Genomic DNA, 16,070 nt, shown 5'->3' with positions numbered 1-16,070 from the left:
AAGTGTGTGTAGAAAAACCATCACCTCTGAACACAACCTTCCGCATTACATATGCACAACTTTTTCATATTTTTTTTGTTGTTTTTTTATGGGAAGAATGCAGGGCTCATAATAAGCACATCCCCTTTGCAGGCAACGTGCACACTGTCAGTTTCAATGTCACAGGTGTCCTTTTTGCTTCTTTAATGAATTCACAAAAAAACACAGCAGCTGGCATGAGCCGAGGGGCCAAATTTAAACTAGAACAACCTCAACGCACTCAAATAATAAAATTAATATGAAAACCAAGCTGACTTTTTTGTACTTAATTTCACTTTTTAAGCTCTAACATCAAATTGTAAAACCATCTGTCTTATAAGATGAGCAACTTAACGTGTTATGGGGGGAACATCTATTTTCCGGTTGTTTTCGGACTCTGGAGAAAAGCTGAAAAAACCCACACATGCATGAGGGGGAACATGCAAACTTAAACAGAAAAGCCACACAGTCAGGTTAGAACCCGAAAGACCGGCTCGCTGCGAGGCGACACAGCTAACCACTAAACTTGTAAATATTTATAATATGAGCTTGTCAAAAATGAAGAAGAAAACTCCCATGTAAAGGTAGATAATTTAAACAGATATCACAACAAAACTTCCCCATAGAGGAACTTTCAGTAGGAGAGTTTTTTTTTTGAAAGTCCATAACATAAATACATGACTAAAAACAGAAATATGTAAGTTGGTTTCTTCCATTTCTGAATGACAATGTGTTGCAAAAACTGAACCAATTATTGGACTGTGCAAAAGTCTTAAATCATTATACAATGTTTCCATTGAGCAAGACATTTTTATGGTTCGTAAAGTGGGTCTGAATAAAGCGTCTTTTAAATTTCTGAAGATCTTACTACTTTGATTTCTATTTACCCATTTTCAGTCCAGTATCTGGCAACTGTTTGTTGATTTTTGCTTCATTTATTCATGCAGTTTTTGCATGCAAAGGTTTTTATGCAAAATGAACAGAATCTGAAATCACATTGTGAAGAAACTTCAACAGGAACCTGATAAAGGACCTGATAAACATCATCCTAAGATTTATCAGCTATGGCATGCCAATTTATCAGCTAAATAAATGAGTTAAACATTTGTGTAGGTACATTTTTTAATAGTTTGTCTATCTGAACAAGGTAACTTAAAGTCACTGTACCATAAAAAGCCAGTCGACCAGCAGCCGTGTTCCTGCCCATCTTGTTCTCGGCCACGCACTCATACCCTCCCGTATCATCCTGTTGGAAGCTGGGGATCTCCAGCACTGCATTTGAGTACTTCATTTTGACCTTGCTGGGGAACGGGACTCCGTTAGCCCTCCTCCAGGTGATTTCTGGGACGGGGCTGCAACAGAAAAAGTAGTTGAACCTTAGCATGTGCTTGGGTTGCAGGTTCCTGTAATGATCCAGCAATAATGAAGCATTTGACAGAGTATAAAAGCCTTTTTTTGTGGATGAATAGTTCAGATTAGGCCCAATCCAACCATGAAAAAATAAAAGCTTTTCAGCATGACTCTTAAAACCAATTATGACTTTTTTTCTCCACACACTGAGAAATATAATTGCCAGAAGAATATCTTTTTAAATTTTTAAATTTGAAGTTTTCTCGTCTGGAATGATTGACTAAGGAAAATTTAAAACACTATTCAAGGAATTTGACTTACTTCCCAAGGGCGAAGCACTCCAGAGTAACTGTTGATCCTTTCGAAGAAGGTACATTGTCTGGAAAATTAACTTCTATTTTTGGCTCGTATTCACCCATCACTCCTGTAAGGAGCAAGCACAAGAACCTGCTCAGTCGTCTATTATTTATAACTTCCCAACAATACTACAGGCACAGCAGTTCAAGCAATGGTGCTGAGGACAAATAAAAGACACATGAACAAACATTCTCTAATGTGCAAACTCTTAGCAGTGGATCACTTAAATGTACAGTCACACAATGTTATGCATGCCAGCAAGGGGTAATTTAAACCTCAGCAAGGGAGGGGGGAATTAATGTCTTGTTTTTTTAGTCAGCAGCTTCTTATCTATTATTTCAAAGCTTGAGCAGGCAGTTTTATTGTTTATATCAGTATGCAAGAAAGGCACAGAAGATGGGGATCAGACAGTGATGCAATGGGATTTAAATTTATGCAGCTACATGTACAGTACACTGAGTGGAAACTAACTGGTTGAGCCACCAGAACACTCAATGTAATGGACCAGTGACGTATGATTCATGTTTAATTCATTTGAGGCAATCTTTATTCACACTTTCTATGAAACCATAACAGGGAACAGAACAACGGAGCGCCAAGAACAATCCTGAAAATTCAAGTGAAAGCAGGAGGAAGGCCTTTAAAGGGAATGCAATTTATATGAAAGTCAACAAAGGGGGAGATTTGGGGACTTTGTAGAGCATCAACTATTTACACTGAGTTTTTGGGAGTCAGGGTGAAGTGATGGACAACAGGGCAAAGAGAGTTCTTTGCTAATCTGGTGATAAAAGGGACTTTAAAAAGAGGAACTAACTTTTCACAACGTCATGAACATACGCTAGATCTTACCATCTGTCCTGAGGATCAGAGACGTAGGTGAGCTCTGAACTTTGCCTTTTGTGATACTGTTCATCACCACACAAGTGTAGTTCCCCACATCAGAGGGCTCCACCTTAGCTATGTAAAGGTTTCCTGTCTGCTGGGAGACAAACCGCCTATTGTCTTGCTGAACAAAATATGGATACTCATTGAAGACCCACGCATACGTAAGATCTGAAAGACAAACAAGAATGCATCCGAACAAGTGATCGACCCATTGTGCTATTAGATGTGATTTAAAATTTTAATTAATCATTGATAACGTGATTTCAAACTTGATTTAGATCATTGTTTGATTAGAAATAATAAGGTCAAAAATAGGCAGAACTCACAAAAAGAGAGGACAAATGTTTTGTTACCTTATAGAACCATTTTTTTATAGAGCCGTCAGTGCAGCAGGTTGCATTTTCCCCCTTTTTCTTCTCTTGCTCCAATATTACCACCAGTTTTCAGCAGTTTGTATTTTTTCTGCCAAGCTATTCCCTCTGGCTTTAATTTGCATAAATATACATAAGTATGAGTGGACTTTCTCTTAAATCCATTCAAAAAGCCTTATCTAAATGTGGGCTAACTGCATCAGCACAGAGGGACGGTATTTGCTTGGTAGTTTTTTTAGGAGCAGACCTGCCTTTGTACCCATGTTCAGAATTAGAACGACAAGCAAACCCACATTTGTAAACGTTTAGCACCTCTAAACAGCTTCATAAATTTGCCCGTGAGAGTTTACCTCCAAATGAAGTTGGTGTCCCACACAGTAACACCACTCCTTGTCCCTCTCGGACTGACACAGCGCTTCTGGTGTGAACTTTGAAATGATCTAAGTCTGAGGACAGACAAAAGAAATAAACGACAATCAGCTCTGGATCTTTTTTTATTAAGGAAGTGAAAACACAGTTATGTGTGGAACAACAAATTTGTAAGTTACTGACACATGAAAAAGAAATCTGCTCGATCTAAATTGTACTGTGTGCGAGCTTATTAGACAAATTGTATGTACCCAGATTCAATTATTTATTACCAAATACAGTGCTGTCAGGCTGTTTGAAATGTTAAGACTCAAACCTCAATGTTCAACAATAGAAAAGTTAGCTTCGCCTTTCTCAGGGGAATAATTTTGTAAACACATTAGGCAGCAAAGTAATGGAGGAGACCTTTCCGAAGTCTCAGTTTAACTTGTTTTCAAGTTTAAATAGCAAATATCATCTTGCAATGCCAGGAAACCCAACATGAATAAATGGCTGTTCTATAACTTTCAATATAAAAAAACTGTTATTTGACAGAAAAAGAGCTCTTGGAGGTACATATCTTTACAACCTAAATATAACTTGGCTTAAAGGAAAGGAGCAACGCAAGGCTCAGGAAAGAGGATAAAACACAGCTCATGCCATAGTGACAAAAGATAACTAAAGCAGGAAGTCAGCAGCGAGACCATTGAGGCAACTGATGCTTGTCAGCATAAACTTTATCTGTTAAGAAAATGTGTTGTTTTATAATATTCATTTGTGTCACTTCTGTCAGTACATTTCTGGTGTCCACAACTCTCAGTTTTAAAACAAATCAATGACCACTCTTTACTGCCTGCTTTAAGATAATAAGCTGCAGCTGGGACTCATTTTTTTCTTAGTAGCCAATGAATGACAATGAATCAGTATTTTGACTTCCCTTCCAAACACAACATTTGTTTGTGTGACTTCTTACAGCCAAACAACATGTTTTAAGAAAACTAACTTTAGGTGGATTTTCAGATGTTTGGTGGCTAGACAGTGACCTCCAAGAAATGTCTTGACAGCTAGTTTACTGCAGCACATTTAAGCCCTCATGTAAAAACACGGTCTAATTATGTGTAAGAAAGTGAGACTTTCAGCTGCTTCCATTCACAGCAGTTAGGTTTTATAAAGTTTTTTCAGCCCCCAACATTTCAGACATAGGACTGTATATAACAAAATGAGCTATGATCCTGAGCACCAATGAAAAGGAAAAGATGTAAAAACTTTGATGTATCCCCTGTAAGAACTAAGCTACATAAATGATGGATAACATTTTACACTGGTTTGACCTTTAAACCTTTCAGTAGCAATTAGAATGCTGCAAAAGAGCTTTGCAAAGAAGAGTAAGGTTATCCTTGGCCACCTTTTGTTGTGGATTACTCGAAGTGGATTAAACTCAGGCATGCTATCAAACACTGTATTGCATTATAGTTAGTGAAAATGAACAAAAAAAAAAAAAATGAAATTGAGAAAACAAATTCGGTAACTGAACTAAATAAAATCTGTAATTTAAAGGAAAAAACTACAATTATCTTGTGTGTTTTTAAAACAACTAAAACGTACTAAAACTATCAACAGAATACCCTTTTGTTCATGTTTATCCATTTTTTAGAAGCCTTGCAAACTGATATGAATTATTATTATATTTTATTGGATTTTTAGATGATCGACTAACACAACGTGGTACTTTATTATGCACTAATGTTAAGTTGGGAGAAAGCGCCAGAGTCCTATTTAGAGTACGAGGAAACAACCATAATGGCATGCTTCCACCGTCGACCAAGCTGCTGGCCAAATACACAGGAACGCAAGCGGGAGGATGCGCTAGTAAATATGTTTTCTGAGACTGGCATGTCCACAGGACTATGTGAGTGAGATTAAGTTTACATTATATTGCGTAGTATTAATGTATTTATTGATATCATTATGTTCACGTCTGTCCTTAGTTCATGGACTATATTCAGCAGCTGCGGTATTTCAATCCTGTAAGACTCACAATGAAAAGACACATAGGTGGCGATTAGAGAGGTTTATTTACGAATATTTATTTCTTTGATGCTCGGACCCCGGAGGAAGACACGAATGCTGAGAATGACGTGAGCTTGAATGAACAACTTATGAATAGAATTATATCTTCCCCCTGGGATCCGACTGGTGGTGGAGTGGAGGCCTGAGGAGGTAGGGAGATCAGGAGGAGCTAGGAAGCCAGATGGTGGAGATGGGGAGGAGGAGGGTCGAAGCTCAACTTGAAGAGTGAGGAAGTCTGTGAGTGAAGATCTTTAAAGTGGAGCATTGGACTGTGATTGGCTGAAGAGGAAATTTGGACTTGATGCTGATTGGCTGGAGTGGGAATGCATGGTGGACTCATTGGACAGAGCAGAGGAGGGGGTGAGTCTTCCAGATTGAATTTTCAAAACTCCATTACACACATTTTGCATTTAAGGCTGCTATCGTGGACTGTTTTTGTGAACATTTGGCTGTTCAACAGTATTTGAATACATTTTTTGAAAACAGTATCTTGTGAGTCTTTATTAACCAATACATACATAATTGTATGTACGGAAATACGATATGCTGACCTTTTTGAATCCTGCACCTACAAATTAACGGAGGAATAAACTAAAACTAGTACTTCAGCTAATAAGAACTAAACTAAAACTAAGCATTATTAAAATAACAACTAATAAAAACTATCAAACTCACTCTAAAAACTAATTTAAACATAACAGAATTAGATTAAAAAAAGTCAGAACAAAATAAAACTAAACTATAATGAAAAATCCAGAACTATTCCAACCTTGTTCAATATGTAAACCACATCAACAACCCTCCTACACCGTGCTGGCATTAGTGATCCACTCTTAGTGATCCACTCTTACTATCTTAGCCTAACATTTTAAAACAATGCATTTTTTTCCCAAAATGCATGATGTAACCTCTCAATCTCTTTCAGTGTTATTTTCCTAGGCCACATCTTTTAGCACCTCACATTTGGCCCTGTGAAAATCCTATACAATGTCAATAAAGTGTTATGGCTGACTTTGTGTTTGTTTCTTCTAATGTCATTTTCAGTTAATCCCGTGCACTGTCATGAAAAAAGTGCATGATTAAGCCAGAGTGCTCACTGGCCTAATTAACAGATATCTAATGCATGCCATGAAAACTGAGAAAAGGGCACTGACAGGTTTACAGAAAGAGCGAAATCACAGAAGCAGAGTCTGCAAGAGATTACACAGTGAAACATAGGGACTGCATCATTGCTTTATTCCAATTACTTTTCATTTTACACTAGAGCTTTGATGCAGTTTTGAGTAAAAACACCAAACATTTTAATTAACTTACAGGCAAACTGTAGACGCGCTCTCCTGCTGAGTATGGCTCCTACAGTGTTGTAAGCCATACACTGATACATCCCTACGTCCTGGTAGCGGTCCAGATTGCCTATAATGAGGTTGCCCCCAGACAGGCGCCGCCGACGATCCAGGCCCAGATTTATGAAAGTCCCATTTAGTGACCATCTGTGAGAGCAAAGACATCATCAGTCGGCGGCAAAATGTGCCGTCAGTCTTTCTAGCAACCATGGTGGTGTTGCAAGGCGTGAATGGAAAACACAACTCGGAACAGTGGAAGAAAACATTTACTACATAGGAGATTTACAGTGCCTCCCAAAATAATGCATGCTCTTTGGACCAGGCTAAGGAAAGGGGGAACACTGTATGGTTCTGCCCTCCTCATGCCAATAAGCTACATCACTGCAAACCCAAGACCCTACTGTTGTGTGGTGTTGCATATACGTGGTGTGGCGGGGAATTCCCCACTAAGGGCAGGCTCCACAACTGGCCTCTGCCACTTTCTATGACCTGCAGGTCGACCCAGCCTTTCAGTACCGCACCCTTAGTCTACCGCATCCGTGCCCCCAAACCCCCAGCAAACCAAGCTCCAGCCACCACAACTACCAGCCCCCTCCTGCCAGGCCAGAGACACTTGAGAGACACCCTCCACCTGGAGCGAAGGTGGCCATCCCATGGGGAGCAAGAGCAGGCCCTAAGCCCGTCAGGAGCCCGGCCCCGCACCAACCAATAACAGCCAGGAGCAGCAGCAAGCCAGGTAAGAGGGCGTTGCAGTCAAAAGCCTACCCCCACCCAAGTGCCAACGGCTGCAGCACCCCATGACAAAAAACCCGCAAGTCAGACCCACTTCCATGCCAGGGTAGCACCCACATGACCTCTCATTAATGATTTTTATGTCTGGCGTGTCAGTTTAGGTAGACAGATGGTTTTGGTAAGTTTGAAGTTGGGCTATACTCTTTCCATTTTCAAATGATGAATTAAACAGTTCTCTGTGAAATGTCCAAGCCATTGAATATTTTATTATTACCTAACCCTGATTTTAACTTCATAATGTTCCGGGGGTCATTAATACTTTTCCGAGGCACTATAGGCTGGAGTGAATAGCAGCATCTTTAAATGAACAGCAAGCTGCGTTGGTATCATGTTTCTCATTAATTATCCACTGTCAGTGCTTTAACACGTCTCCTCAAGTCAGAGTATATATCTGAAACCTTATTTTCAAACATGCAACTCTTTCCTAACTGTGTGACCCTACTCCCACCTCCCCAGCATCCCACCACCTCATCACACACACAAATTTCCTGTTTCTTTCATCACACCTTTTTTTTAAATTAGTTTTCACACTTAAGCATTGCCAAAGGAATGCAACTAAAAGTCACTAAATATCCTCCGATAAGTTGCACTCTAGTTGGAATTTTCAATGCGTCACAGAGTAATATTAGCATTCTAGCTTGCACCAGTCCTTCACATCTGCTTGCTTCTCTCATATTTTGTTAACATACAGATTTTCAATTCAGACAACTTTGAAACAAAGCTGCTCTTCTGCTCATGTTTTTTATGTATTTTTTTAAATAATCATATAGGCAAGTTTGACTAAAAAAACAGCTTAGTAGCTTGTGTTTAATTAAGTTAAAAACAATAAGCAGAGTTTTAATTAAACATTAAATGACTAATCAGAAAACAAGTTAGAAGTGGCAGAATATCTCGAGTATTTTCTTTATCTCAGCCAAGCTTTAGCCTGCTGAGATCTGCATGCTCCCCACAGGCCCAGGATTGAACACAGTAAATAATATAAAGCAAGTGGCCGTGGTTCTTGTTTGATGGGCCGCCAGTGTTTGCAAACTCATTATCCCAGCCTCAAAGCTCTTTTCCCACTGGAAAACTGTTCTGTACACCAGATTACAAGTAGAATCCAGAACTACTTCAAGGATAAAAACTGCCCTTTACCATTTTAAAAACACAAAGGTGCATTTTGAAAAAATGCATTAGATCAGATCAGTCGATTAACGTGAAAAAAAAAACAAAAAACAGGCTGGTGTCAAGATGCTAACTTAATGCTTAAATTCTAAACCCCCCCCCCCCTGTGTTTTGTTGTTTTTTGTGGGGGGGGGGGGGGTTCTTCAAAATTGCCATAATCTAATAGTTAGGCCTGAATAATATTGTTCAGTAAACAGTAAATAACAAATCTTGAAGATCTCAACCCTCAATTTTGTGTCAGTTCCTTTCAGTTGATTGGGAGGCGTAATAAACACGAGTAGATCACGGAACAGAAGGATGATCTGTAAGGATCCATCACACACAGATGTATCCAGGACATAGGCAACCATGTTGAGGGCTGCTATTAAAGCAACATGGTCTTCCTTAACACCTCAACAGAGCCACGGGTTGATTACCTCTGTGTCACGCTGCCCCGATAAAATATCGATTGCATTTACTGTCCAATATATGGACATACTTTTCTGTAGGTACACATTTCTGTATTAATAATTCTTGTTTTTGATGTAATATTCTAATACTATGAGAAATTAATTTTGGGTTTTTAAGAGCTGTAAGCCATACGTCTGGAATATATTCATCTGTGTGTGATAAATTGTTCTCCCCGTGCATGCGTGGGTTCTCACCGGGTACTCCGGCTTCCTCCCACAGACCAAAGACATGCCTGTTAGGTTAATTGGTCAATCTAAATTGCCCTTAGGTGTATGAATGAGTGTGTGCATGGTTGTTTGTGTGTTGCCCTGTGATGGATTGGCGACCTGTCCAGGGTGTACCCTGCCTCTCACCCATAGACTGCTAGAGATAGGCACCAGCTCCCCCGCGACCCACTATGGAATGAGCGGTAGAAAATAACTGACTATATATATATATATATATATATATATATATATATATAAAAAAGTTTATTAAAATTAATGAATTAACTTTTTTAAGATATTATAATTTATTGATATGCATCTACTGTATATGTATTGATCTTGTACGGCGCCTTGATACGACATTTGTTGCAAACTGGCATTATATAAACAGGTGCAACTAAATTGAATTTGCAAATAGACAAATACTCTACACTTTCGGTTGTGTTCTTACTAAAAAGCCTTCCAGATTCATGTTGTGTTTGTTTTCTGTACTCTGTTCCCTTTATTTGGCTCCAACACCAGTTGCTGCCTCATCTATCCTATTCTACCCACAGGGATCATTCAATTTTAATCTCCAGTATCTCACTCGCACAAAGCCATTCTCTGCTATTAAAGGGTAGTCAAAGATCACAGTTTTGGAGACTATCGTCAGTTTAACTGTAATCACATCCTCTCTGTCACATTGTATTAACATAATGTGACACTATCCCACCTTTGACTTATAATTTTCAACATTAGCACTTGGCAAGAGGTAACAGTGAGCTGATGCAACAGAAAATGCCTTTTAAACTTCTCTCTGCCGCACGTTTCTTACAACAGGTTGGCATGGGAACGTGAGACAAAAATATTTGGACAGTAGGTTTGAGCTATTAAATAAATAAATGAGACACCTGAGAGAACTCAAGCAGCAGGTTAAATCACTCTGATCTTTTATAGAGAAATTATTCTATTCCATTCTCTGCCACAATGGCATTATGTATCTCTTTTTGAATGTGTTTAAAAAAAAACGGGCATACATGGGTTCAAAGATGAGGCACTTTTTAAGGATGTTCAATCATTTTTCTATCAGCATAGAAAATACCCAATTCTTACCATGAGCTATATTCATATATTCTGCTTTCTTTAAGTGGGAATGAAAGGAATGGATGCAATAATTGTAGGCTTTCCCAAAGGTGTAAGGTCCAACCTTCAAAATAATTTCTGAAGGAATATACAGGCTGCTACATTTTACAAATCTTCTGCCTAAACTGCTGAATTAACTGCCTTTAAAGCTTTTTCTTGTTAAGGCAGCAGAATAAATACCTAAACAGTTACTTGTGCTAGCGATACTAGCCATATGAGTGTAGGTGTCTGTGTCCACCTACTTGCATTCAGCTTTTTGACCCTCAGCCATTATTTTCGACCTCCTCTGAAGAGCCTCTGATGCTCTGTGCTGCCAGGATTGACTGGCAACAAAAAAAAACCAAACAACTTTGCTTTAAATTTGTTTTCTGAATACATGCTGACCTTCCAGTTACAGAAAAACTCGAGTCTTCTGAATGATCCTGCAGCGTGAGCCAAAGCGTACACAACTTGGGTCGTGTGAATGTTACAGTTAGCCTTCCTGCTTAGATGCTCAGATGCATTTAAAGAATGCTGTAAAAAATATTATTTTTCTTTAAATAGGAGAACTGGTTCTCTCCATTGAGTTATTATGCTGCCACTGTGTGCATAGAATGAAAGTCTTACATCTCTGGGAGTGACAGAGTGGGAAGAAAAGGAAGGTAAAGAAGAGACAAGGGGTTAAGGGAGAGGGAAAATGTGAACCCATTTACACTTCAAGAGCTGAGCCAGAAAGGTTGTGGGGGCACGCAGAGCCTTGCACAGTCAGTCTCTGACGAGACAGCACATTAAACATTTCACCTTTAATCAGTACATGGAAATACCTCGTCTTAGGAGGGGGGAATGTGAAAAGCCTGAAATAATGAGCGCATTCACCTTACAAACGCTACCATTGCAGCTCAGGTGGTGAGCTCCCACTGCAGTAAATGCAACACTAAGCACAGAAGACAATTGTAATCAATGCCTCTTAGCGCCAACTGGTGTCTGGCAACCTGCATTATTCTCATGGTGTTTTAATTAAGAGGCCGATCATTGGGATGCTGCACATGTGTCTCCAAGATACTCTCTAGTGGTGAGAAAGGAGGGATATTGGTGGTGTGCTAGTCAATATGAGTTAGTAAAGCCATACTGACACCATCGCCCAAAGTGTCTATATGCATTTCAATCTAATTAGGAGAAAATGATTAGAAGAGGCAGCACATATCTTTTTCCCCCAAAAAAAACTCTCTCTTCATTTTTTACCAAATAAAATTGCAGCTCACTCAGTCAGAATGGGTAGCTGCAAACAGAATTGGAATTTGGTTTTATTTGTTTGATTTTAACGTAATGTGCATGTCCATGAATTAAGGGCAGGCTCCAAATATGTCTGGGAATATCTGTTTTCAAAGCAAACAGCTAAACAATTATTATCCATTTAAGTCATTATTTACATTAAAGTATATTATATAGCTAAATATTAAATGTATTAAATGTACAATCACAAAAACAATGGCTTAAGGTAAGTACAATGGGAATTTTGATGGTTATTTGGGCTGGCCCAAGGTATAAGCAAACTTTACGAATGCTTGAGCCCTGAGGAGAATTCAATTCACATAGGCCATGTTGGCAAATGCACCAGTTCCACATAAATCACATAAAACTTTCTTAGTTTAAAAGTTATGTTAACAGAGTTACAATTTAGAGTTAGTTTAACACTAATACATATGAACTATGTTGCTTGTAATATCTGAAACATAAAATTGTACCTGATATGCAGCACTGTTCATCCTATTCAGAAGCCTAAGTTTCTTTTTTGGTGGTATGCCATAGCCCGAGCAGTAAGGTAAGGATTTTCGTCCTCCCTGGGCTTTAGCTTAGAAGTAAAAATAGCACAGCTGCTGAGATTTTGGTGGTTGGTTTCATTTTAGATTCCTTAGCCACATTTGTCCCTCATTAGCTGAAGCCAAAGGCAACGCGTCTTCTGATCAAAGTGCAGCTGCAAATAGCGCAAGTAGTTCACACATGACTGAGCTGTGAAAGGTCATCCGTAAAAGCAAAACTGCTAACAAGTTATTTCCAAAATACCGTTTACCAGTTAGTGAAACAAACTTTTTCCCTGCAGATGCAGCTGGGTAAACCTAGAACCAATCAGACAATCAGCAGTAGAGTCTGAACATACTGATTTTATTCAACCTCACCACAGAGATCTCCAGGAACCCTTTTTGACTGGATCATATTGGAAGATGCTAACATAAACAATCCTCCAGCAGCACTGTCAAAAATAAGGTGGATAAAATAGATGTGCTTTCTTTTAAAGAAATATCTTATCCATACCTGGATGACATTTTCAAAGGTCTTCTGGAAGAATGAGTTATGGGCTATCAAAATAAGGTGAGATCTGACCATGTAACTAACCCATGCTGCATTTAGTGTGCTCACAATTAACCCCATGAAAGTTATAACAAAAATATCCTTATGTGTGGTGTGTGCAATGTTCTTATAATCAAGCTGGAAAGCTGGAGAGGCCATGAATTATCTGTCTTATGTTTTCTCATGCAAAAGTATAAACAATTATATCCAAGGAATAATGTATGATGATTCTATATTTTTGTATGTAATGAATAAAGTTTAGTTGATGATTATACATTTCACATGTAATGAATAAAGTTAGTAGATTTTGATTAACAAATTAAAAGATGTATGATAGAAATGTGATTAAGAACTGGAAAATGAAGTGATGTGATGACGTGATAACGTCTACATTGAGCAATGATCATGAGGTTGAAATAAATGAGTGTACAACAACTAAGTTTCCTAATAAGGGCTTGACTGAGGAGGACTTCAAGTACTATAAAAGCAATGAAAAAAGAGGAAACATGGTTGTATTCCTCGCAGAAGACCAGCAAACAAGATCGGAGAGATGCCACAGAGGAATCAGAGGACCAGAGACAGGACCAGAGACACAGCCCAGCTGATCGACTGCATTTAACAGAGAATCAACCCGTTGCCTTTGAAGGACCGTGTCTCAAGATTAGGAATCTGATTTAATCTGAAAGCTTTTTTATCCAGACAACAGAAGTGAACTTGATCGGTGAACAGCTGATTGCTCCAAGATTCAGGCATCTGGAAGTCCTGAGTCAAACTCATTTGCGTCTCTGGTTTTCCCTCAACTCTTCAGCCCCTGGAAACCACTGCCTTTGGGGACAAAGAGCAACAAAGATCCAGTTTAATCATCAAAGTTTGGAGCATCAGTACCTGCCACTTAAAGGAAGAAAACTGAAGATTAAGTCTTATTCCCTTCAAGAAACCACTCGTTGTTACCAGAAGAATTCTTCTCCATCAGGTTCATTGATGAGTCTCCGTCTTCAAAAGCCTCTTTAAATCCACTAGTTTCAGCATCAGGGAAAGACAGGTTGAGTTGATTGATTCATTTCTATTTTTGTGATCATTATTTGTATTGCTGAATTTAAGCTGTTACTGACTCCAGCCAAAGCGTTACTAATTAAAGCAAGCATATAAAATTCTAGTTAATTCATGGACATTCAATTATTTGAGTCACTATACTGTTGGCTTTTCAGTGGTGGTAAAAAGTCTTGTTGCCTGGTTCTGAGATGTATTAGGAGGTTTTTATTGGTTGCCTTAGCCAAAGTTTGACAAAACAGCGCCCCTGAAGCTTGTTCCGAGCTACTAAAATTAACCTAGCCCATATACCAAGTGCCAGTTGTAAATTAGGGGATGAGCAGCCGTGAACAAAAGTGACTGTCGAAGGTGTGGATGACTGCGAGAGGCTACTCGGTCACCTCCAGTTGAAGAAGGGTGAGACTTTTGGATGTAGGCTGTCAGAGGCTAGGCGAGTCATTTCCCGACACCAGCTTAAACAGAACTTTCAGTAAACCTATTTAGTAAGACCTCTCAGGTTTAGGGAAGTCCGGACCCGTTGGATGGAGAGCTGGATTGAGCAATCCCTTTAGACATAGGGAAGTAGGAGGGAGGGGTTGGCTCAGCGGACAACGAAAGGGCCGATGAAACCAAATATGACCTTCTGGCCACAACTCCAAAGTACATTTTCAGCACCAAAACAAGACTGAACATAACTAAAATAACATCATGGGTGACTGAGTTACTACTCATTTAATGTGGTATTTTACTGCACTTCGGAGCTGCTAAACTTTCAGGCATATGTAGTGATTTTATTACCTTTAATGAAGCATTGGGCATAAATTACATATTTGCAAATGTCTACTCTTAAGTGAATCTGATCATTAAAAAAATATAGATCCTGGTATTAAACAAAATGTTTTCAGCTTTTAGTAGCAAAAACAAACAACAGTTGTTTCTCGTTTTAAACAAAAACATTTACATCCGGTTAAGACATTTTTTGTATAAATAAACTGGAACTGTGATACTTCTAATCAAAGAAATTATGCTTTAAGGATTTCATACAGGCCTGTTTTCCACAGAATATTCAATTTGCGCTCAAGCACACCAGCATATTTTAAAAAGGAAAAAAAAAAACAACAAAAGAAACAAATAAACCATAAACCACAAATGCCACTATAATTTTTGCGTTATTATGTTATTAGTAAATGAGAATTTTAATTAATCTTTTTTAAATGCAACTTCAAGCTGCACATCCAAAAAAAGATGTTATAATAACAAACAGCATAAAACACTTCTACAAATAAAAATGGCAACAAATGACAGGAAGTTCATTTGAATTGGTGATTATGTAGTAGAAGTCGCTTTTTCATGCAAATGATAATAGTTACATCCTTATGTGCGGAGCTTTGGCACCATTTATATTACATAAAAAAATAATTTTCAGGTATATTTTAGGTACATCTTACCTGTACTGAGGAGGAGGGGTGCCTTTAGCATCACAAGTCAGGGTGGCTTCTTCTTCTATGGAGTCGATGGGGATGAACAGGTCGGCTGGCTCCATCCTCCACCGTGGACCGTGATATGATGCACTGTCCAGACAATCTTTCAGAGAAACAGAAACAGCCTGAGCATAAAGATTACCCTATGTGATAAAGTTATTGCTCATTACTGTTGGTTTTGCAAGGAACGCTGTTGCAAAAACAAAACAAAAAAATGCATTTAAAAAGTGGGAAAGGCTGAGTTTCATATACGATACAGATCTGGATGTATTTCCAAACAAATAAAGTGAATAAAATCGACATCTGAGAGTGCATTATTAAATTAGCATTCATTTTGTGTTGTTTTCAATGGAAAAAAATGAATTCTGCTGATATAAATAAAATGAAGCTATAACTTCATATGAAACAGAAAAAACATTTATTATTTTTTAAATGTTGTCACCAAACTATGGGACCAAACATGTCAAAGATGGACTCAGAGGAGTAACATTTTATTGTTTATTCTTGGTGAAAAGAATCATTCTGACTTTTATTACCAATGCATTTCACTGATAGAGGGGGCATGCTCTTCCTCAATGTTTTGCCCAGGAAAAGATTATAGAATAAAAGCACCATATCTCCCCATCGGGTTATAATCTCACTGGCGCGAGGAAGAAGATTGAGTGTATTGTGTCTGCGGTGTGAATGGAAGTCAATACTGATGAGTACTCCTTTAAACCAGTGCCTCCTATCATCTCTGACATCTCTTCACCCACT

The 16,070-nt window shown here is 38.6% G+C and overlaps 1 protein-coding gene across 1 annotated transcript in view; it reads right to left on the bottom strand.

The window, feature by feature from the left end:
* cntn3a.2 (contactin 3a, tandem duplicate 2) overlaps nucleotides 1-16,070 on the bottom strand; it is a 62,910-nt gene that overhangs the window by 46,649 nt on the left and 191 nt on the right. The window contains exons 2-7 of the mRNA XM_047374338.1: nucleotides 15,282-15,417; nucleotides 6,714-6,889; nucleotides 3,332-3,427; nucleotides 2,575-2,778; nucleotides 1,690-1,792; nucleotides 1,186-1,370 (exon numbers count right to left, since the gene is read on the bottom strand). Coding sequence (XP_047230294.1) covers nucleotides 1,186-1,370; nucleotides 1,690-1,792; nucleotides 2,575-2,778; nucleotides 3,332-3,427; nucleotides 6,714-6,889; nucleotides 15,282-15,417 — 900 coding nt within the window. The remainder of the gene's footprint in view (nucleotides 1-1,185; nucleotides 1,371-1,689; nucleotides 1,793-2,574; nucleotides 2,779-3,331; nucleotides 3,428-6,713; nucleotides 6,890-15,281; nucleotides 15,418-16,070) is intronic.

Source organism: Girardinichthys multiradiatus, chromosome 1 (assembly GCF_021462225.1).
Source record: "Girardinichthys multiradiatus isolate DD_20200921_A chromosome 1, DD_fGirMul_XY1, whole genome shotgun sequence".
In the NCBI taxonomy this organism is placed as follows: Eukaryota; Metazoa; Chordata; class Actinopteri; order Cyprinodontiformes; family Goodeidae; genus Girardinichthys; species Girardinichthys multiradiatus.
This window is presented reverse-complemented; position numbering and strand designations above follow the sequence as displayed.